Source organism: Gadus chalcogrammus, chromosome 20, assembly GCF_026213295.1.
Source record: "Gadus chalcogrammus isolate NIFS_2021 chromosome 20, NIFS_Gcha_1.0, whole genome shotgun sequence".
NCBI lineage: Eukaryota > Metazoa > Chordata > Actinopteri > Gadiformes > Gadidae > Gadus > Gadus chalcogrammus.
The window spans coordinates 8,721,597-8,728,696 of record NC_079431.1 but is presented as its reverse complement, the minus strand read 5'-3'; the positions used below and the strand labels follow the sequence as shown (position 1 = coordinate 8,728,696).

Here is a 7,100-nt window from a genome sequence, read left to right as displayed (position 1 = left end):
AGGAACATCAACGAACACCACCAACCACTCGATGAGTTTCACATTTCTGATAACAAAGGTTGAGGGGTGATTGTGAATGCCCATAGCCAGCCATTATGAGGCAGGCAGGGGCGATTCGAAATTAGCCAAATACTGGAGACAACACCAATAATCTAAATTTCGGTGTTAACCACTGTATTTCATCCTACACAAACCAGAAAGGGGGCTCAATGTTCAAAATACCGGAATTGCCCTTTAACGGTTAAGAGAAAGAAAATTATGACATCATCCCATTTGTTATGCGCCGACAGGTGTTGGATCAAAATCACCTTTACAATACAGGGACATGGTGAAGAGTTGAATGAGTACTTTTATTCTAATGTTAACAAAATACACCTGAACGCATTTATATTTTTACTCGTATTGATTAGATGAAAAAACGGTCCATATTTTCTATGTCACAAGCATTGCATCAAAGCTATTTCACAAGACTATCAAAACTGCCACTTTGATTTGATGTTTAATGATTATAGATTTCTATGGCAGCCAGTCAAATTAATTCATCAGTTGTGTCAACACAGCGACTTGATAGTTAATGACAAGAATGGATAGCAAATGTTATATTCCAATATTAAAACCACAGGACTTATAATATCCAAATTCCTTCAATTTTAAAATAAACAATACCAGCCACAAGGTAATACAATATTTTATTGCATTTCATGTGGGAACAAAGGGCTATAAGAATACTCTTATTTAAAAATAAACTTAATCTACACCCTTTTGTTTTACACCAGCACTGCTTTCACCATCCAACAAATAGACTAGACTAGACTCTACTTCAGTCTCGGTATGAGAAGGCAACAAGAATAGATGGCGCTTGTGGAAGGTTGCTTCGAAAGCGAATCCACATGTGAAGCAAACAATGACGAGGTAATTTCAAGAAAACCAGCTCCCTTTTCAATTCAAGTCACTCAACCTGTTGGGAGGGGAAGAAGCAGCTCAACGACCAACAGTCCGGAGGTAGACGGCACTTCAGTTTGGTAAATAAATATCAACGGATGTTCAAACTTCAAATGATTATTATCAAAATAAAGAGTGTGCACGTGGGCAGAGTCAGTCACAGTCTTAATAATTATAATTAAATATGAGAGTTGTGGCGTGTATGGCAAGTTGGGATGTCCGGGGAACTGTATTGCTTAGCTTATTAACAAAATGTTGACATCCGGGCGACTTCAATTTTAGTTCATAATTGTTTTCATTATCTATATCTATCATGGGGCCTAAATATATAGGGGGTGGTAACTCAATCAATCTCTTGATGAAAAATCCCACCAAAAAAAATCAGAAGCTCTCTACGAAAAAGAAAAAAAAAAAGAGGCATCATCGTCCACAAATGAACTTTATCCTCAGACAAGAGTCTTTTTATTTATGTAATCTCCCCTCTCAGGAAAAGCATTCAGTTCCCCTGTAGCATCTTCATGACTGGGCTGTCGGCCGGTGCGTCTGTGAACATGGTCCCCACGAACACGTGCGTGCCCCACAGCGTGTGTCGGATCACCTTGCAGCAACCCAGGTCCTCGATCTGGAAGCCCAGGTGGCGGTAGCGCTCGTCCGTCTCAAAGAGTGTGTTGTTGGTGTACGAGCCGAAGAACTGGAGGGGGAGACAGTGCAGAGGTTAGAAAGGGAGAGTCCGGATTCCTCTGGACAAGTCCTGATTTCTCTTGACAACTTTGGACGACTGTAGAACAGGGTTGTGTGAATATTATGAATGTATCACATCAACATCACATTTTATTTTATTTTTTTATAATCAGCTTTTATATTACAAATAACTTTCATTCAGTCTTCTGTTTGAACCTGGCCAGCGGAGTATCACGAAATGGTCTTGTGAGGAAGGCTGTGGCTCTCATGGCTGTGCCGTCTTACCGCCAGGCCGGAGCAGGGGTCGATGAAGTCAGCCCAGTAGCCTGCCGTCTGCAGGGCATAGCAGATCTCTTTTGCTCCAGCAATGAACTAAAGAAACAAGGAGAACCGGGCAATGTTATGGGAACCTCCAGACTCAACATTAGTCTCTGCTTTCCATCCAATAAGAATTCTCAACTGAGCTTTGAGCGTTAGCTAATGCTTTTTTCCTGCACTCATTATTAATCTTTTTTAATATATTTTCTGAATCCTACTTATCTGAGTCTATAACAGAGCTGCACCAAACAACCCTTTCCACAGGACTTTGAACAGTTTCAAGGAACAAAAAACAAAAAAAGGCTATTTTACCAGGAACACAAAACCCACACACCAAAAACAAAAGCATTTTAAAGTGCTGGAACATAACGGTACATTTTTCATTCATCTGAAAACGTTTAATAATTATGTTATTTTGTCAATATAGCGTGCTGGGCAAATGACATCCCGTTTCACACAGTGATGAACGTACGTCACAAGCCGATTAGAGTCTGGCTCAGAGCAGACCCTTATTCATTTGTTCGTTCAGTCTGATAGTTAATAGCCACTAGGCTGTTATTTGATGTCTACCGGCTTTTCAAAGTTCAATTCTTCGGCGGGAGCGCAAGCTAGCAATAACACAGCACAAGCTCCCATGATTATTCTTCAAGATTAGGCTATTCATGCACTGGGTTAACATGCATCCCATCGGCTCATAGCAAACAGTTCATTTCCAGGCACTGCTTTTCCACATGCTGTTCTGAGCCGTTTGAAGGCTAAATGATGCAAATGAGGGCAGTCAAGGCGGGTCAGCCGTGCACTAGGACCGGTTCCCAGACCCAAGGCATGTTAAGCAGACGGTTAATAACGCCCTTCATCACAAACACGCACCGCACTGCTCTCACACACGCCTGTAATCTGCCTCTAATAGGCTGCACACACACGGGGAGACGCCGTACGCAAAAGGGAAGACATGCAAGATAATGTCAGCCGAATGTCCTACCTGAATCACCCGAGAGCCGGTTCATGTTTGTGCGCTTCGACTACTTCCATAGAATCTTGGCTCGCAGGACTCTTAACATGGTGTAGCTTATGGTTTATGACTATGATTATATATGGTCCTCATAGCAGGGTATCATGGTGAGAGCTCATTCTCTCTCCAGAAAGCACATAATAGGAATGGCTTTGTCTATCAAAGTTGCTGCAATTTGAACTTTTTTTGGAGCATGAGGCAATGCATACATTGTGATGAGAAACCTCATCAGGTGACGATTCAAGCATGTTTTTTTACACTGCAGGGCTTTGACAGCTCCTGTTTAAGTCCAAACTGACATTTACTTCGTGCGACAAAGTTCTAGCGCCAAAGCGACCAAATCAAGATGAAGCAATTTGTCTCGAGAGAATGTGTCAAATTTACGAATGAGAAGAAACTTAACCGAATGCAGGTAGGTCTGTTAAATTAATCTCTAGGTTTAATACACATAAATCATGAGAGAACGCCGTACTAAACTCACCTTCTCAAGCATCTGTTCTCTCTCCTCGTCTACCTTCTCACTCCAGGAAGTCATGTCATTCTTGGTCTTCTGGGTAACCGTGACGACCATCATGCCGACGGTTGGTGCATCAGGGAACATGGAACGGAAATCTAGAAGTTAAATAGTAGAGAGATTAGAGTTGTGGTTTGCTTTGTTGTAATTTAGCTCCCCCTTGTGGACATACCTTGAATGTTAAACATGAGATAATGCTTCTATTGGCTTTTTAGGCCTGAATTAGACGCAAGCTCAACTAGTTTCAATGTCTGAAAGATGTCTAATACAACAGTCCCTGGGCAAAACTGCTCATCTTGGACTGCTCCAGGTGCACTGGTCAGGCTGACCCTGATTGATTGTTACCTAACATTGCTGACAAAGTGGTCAATGTGAGGATGTGTGTGAAAATAAATGTACTGGTAATAGTATAACGATAATACAATAAATGCATCAAATATAAATAGATCAATACATCTTCAATTAAATGTCCTCTATAAATGTTTTCGATTTTTTGTGTCAGTGTCAGTTTGTTGATCCCATCAAACATATAGTCTCACACGTGTCCCGTTGTGGAATGTCACGTTTAAGGTTCAGTGCTCCCAACAACAACCATAATGCTGAACAAAACAAGTGTAACTGTTATGGATGAGTCGGTCGCGTCCGATTCGTTCACAACGAACGAATCCCGAACGTGAACGACAAGAACTGCTTCCCCAAAACAAGAAGAACTGGTTCTTTGATTCTTTTTTTTTAACATAAAACAAAAATATGGTCACATAAATAAAATATACAAACGAACAGAGCTTCGTCTCCCCGCGACTTATTGAGTCTACAACGTTCTCAAAGATTCAGCCAATGAGAGGTAGCAATGGTGTTGCCATGGCACCTGGGTAAACAAATGACAAGGCGGTACTTGGGGGGTAGAGCCTAGATGTCGCTTAAATTATGCTCATGGCCGTCTCGCGGGGGGGGGGGGGGGGGGGGGGGGGCAGACACCAAATGACGTAATCTGACGTAACGAACAAATCAAAACGAACAAATCAAACGAATCGTTATAGTGAACTGAACTGAAAGAACTAGTTCCCGGAAAATAATCATTTTGCCCATCCCTAGTAACTGTACCTTTCTTGAGCAGGTCGGGGCAGGACTGAATGGCACACTCTACGTTGGAGGTAGCAAAGTACTGCTCTGCTCTGTTTACCAGCTGTGGTGAAACGGGGCTGTCACTCCCCTGAAACATACACAAACAACCAACAAGATCAGAGGAAGAAGAACCTCGACATGCCCAGGAGGGAACAAAGGTAACCAAGTTAATTTGAAATAAACTAAATTAAGCTCAACTGGCTGTTTTAAATTGACATGTTGCATAAGAAGCAGGAGAAGAAACATGGCAGAGGCAGGGGGAAGTTATTCAAAGTACAGTGTGGTTGATCTACTCTACCTACTGACTACTAATGACAAAGTAAATTGTGAAACAAAGCTAAGTACAACTTTAATCAAACATTTTCAAACATGAATGATCAGTTTCGGGACAACAATGACGAGATTGAAGAACCATACATTGATGTCAAAAGTGTCCAACTAAGTCAAAAGTGTCCAACTAAGTCAAAAGTGTCCAACTAAGTCATCGCCTCCTGTCAGGCGAGGCGATGAGCCTTGAATCGATACTTCCAGACGAGCATACTCTACTTACGCAGAACTCTCCGACAAACTGGGCCAGTATGAACTCGTGCCGCTCACTGTTGGACGGCGCCGACAGGAGGTCGGGGACGGTGCTGTGGACTGGGGTCTTCTTCTGGCCCGCCGTCCACTCCATGTGGCAGTCGAACCCTGCGTTACCAGGCAGCTGGAAGCGCTGGTCCTGAGGAGCGAAGGGACCCATGGACTCATCCGGCCAAACCGTCCTGGGGCCTAGCATAGAACAGGAACGCACAATGATGGCACAGAAGAAGGGCCATTACCCTCCCCTCTCCTAGTCCTCAATAGGGTTGATGTCAAGGACTGTCTTGGATGAAACATGATATAGATATATCTATATAGATCAATATATAAGCTGCTTATTACGTCACGGATGGCAGTGGGTGCTCTTGTGGAAAATACAGATATCACAGTCATTAGTAAAGTAAGTGACGGAGAGGAAATCCACACGCACATTTGGGAAACTCCAAAATCCTATTTCATGTCCATCCAAGCAATGTCTTATCGCCACAGCTCTTCCAGAAGAGAACAGTGTGCGAGTGTGTGCGAGAGTGTTTACCCATATCAGGAGGGACGACCGCTACGTTTGGCTCATCGGAGCCAGAGGAACCAGCAGCAGAGAAGGCCCGGGACCCCGCGACGCGCACACGCCCCACCAGAACATGAAGCCCTGGAAGGTAGCTCACCAGCCTGGCTCTGTTGCGGAGCACCTGGGGGAGGGTACCGAAAGCTTTAGACCGCTCCATACGTATAAAAACGCGAAGTTGCATTTGAATTCACATTTAGGGCATTTAGCAGATGCTTTCATCCAAAGTGACTTAAAATAAGTACATGCGTCATTCCCCGTAGAAAACAAAGATTGCTAGGATAAGATTCTACACGGTGCTTGAATGCGGTCTATTTTACCACAGGTTTATTATGTTTCCTCACGTTGCATCATTCCCTGCCTCACGCTTGTCACACAGATAGTTTCCTTTCTGATGACAATACCTAACATAATCCCTAATAATACATAATATGTAACGTTAGCCTATCATTATTAGTGAGTGACTTACAGTGGCCATTCTGGCGGGGTTGTCCCACCGGTTATCCACTGGTGTTTTGATCTGTAACAACAGATGCAATGTTAAATGACCTTCGATTAACCATCGCTAGATAACTGGAATAGTCTCTTTGCAGGCTAGTGAAATTAAATACATGTTTAATGAGAGCAAACGAGTTCAACGTTTTGCCATGGACACGTCCATGGCAAAATGTTATTTTACAATGTTATGAAGTGCTAAGTACCCATTACGCTATGTGTTTAACACGAAGACCGCTGATTGACCGGATGTTGTATCAGCCTTATATAATAGTTGCTATACGTATCAAATTAACATCTTATATGCATACACATGTGTGTACATTTTTGATCGGTAGAGTAACGTTGGCGTTTGTGTAACATTAGAACATTGGAAAAGTGAAAAAGGTAAAGTGCAGACCAAATTGTTGGAATTAGAAAGGACCCAAACATACCTGCTAACCGATCCGAAAATAGGTTATTGAAGGAAAATATTGAACGGAATATCATAGATTGATAGTTTCACAGCATAGATTGAACTAGATCGCAATCAGGTGGCTAACAACAGTGCATTCACCTTGTAGTGTTCTACATATGCGCCATTTTTGAAGGGTGCCCTGAAAGGACAAACCATACAAAGCTCCGGAATTAGATTTACAATAATAATACTGTTTCAACCGGCACCGCTAGATGGCAATGTTGTACCACTTAGAAGTAGGACATTGCTTTTAAGGAGACATATTATGGCGTTTTCACAACAAGTAAACATAGTATTTGAGTTCCAGAAATCATGTTTTTGAAGCTGTTTGCTGGAAATAGCTTTTAGGAAAAAAAATCTCGCCTACCGCTATTCCCCTGTTTCAGTCCCTTCAGAATGCGCTGTTTCTGGTGTC

At 42.5% G+C, this 7,100-nt stretch overlaps 1 protein-coding gene across 2 annotated transcripts; it reads right to left on the bottom strand.

The window, feature by feature from the left end:
* Nucleotides 1-218: 218 nt before the first annotated feature.
* On the bottom strand, nucleotides 219-6,841 carry mmadhcb (metabolism of cobalamin associated Db). 2 transcript variants are annotated; one of them, XM_056580199.1, is made up of 8 exons: nucleotides 6,785-6,817; nucleotides 6,203-6,253; nucleotides 5,707-5,857; nucleotides 5,143-5,360; nucleotides 4,572-4,680; nucleotides 3,435-3,565; nucleotides 1,909-1,995; nucleotides 219-1,633 (listed from the first exon to the last, which is right to left on the bottom strand). In XM_056580199.1, exons 2-8 carry the CDS (start codon nucleotides 6,209-6,211, stop codon nucleotides 1,439-1,441), a joined length of 900 nt encoding a protein of 299 aa, XP_056436174.1. In that variant the 5' UTR covers nucleotides 6,212-6,253; nucleotides 6,785-6,817; the 3' UTR covers nucleotides 219-1,438. The 2 variants fall into 2 exon arrangements, with proteins under 2 accessions (XP_056436174.1, XP_056436173.1); XM_056580198.1 differs by having other exon boundaries at nucleotides 221-1,633; nucleotides 6,663-6,841.
* Between the last annotated feature and the right edge of the window lie 259 nt (nucleotides 6,842-7,100).

What these genes read in the sequence shown, in the direction of transcription:
- mmadhcb (XM_056580198.1), bottom strand. An exon ending in GGTCGTCCCTCCTGATATGG is followed by an intron (nt 5,361 to 5,706) that starts GTAAACACTCTC and finishes GTTCTATGCTAG; the next exon opens with GCCCCAGGACGGTTTGGCCG. An exon ending in CCCCGACCTGCTCAAGAAAG is followed by an intron (nt 3,566 to 4,571) that starts GTACAGTTACTA and finishes TTTAACTTCTAG; the next exon opens with ATTTCCGTTCCATGTTCCCT.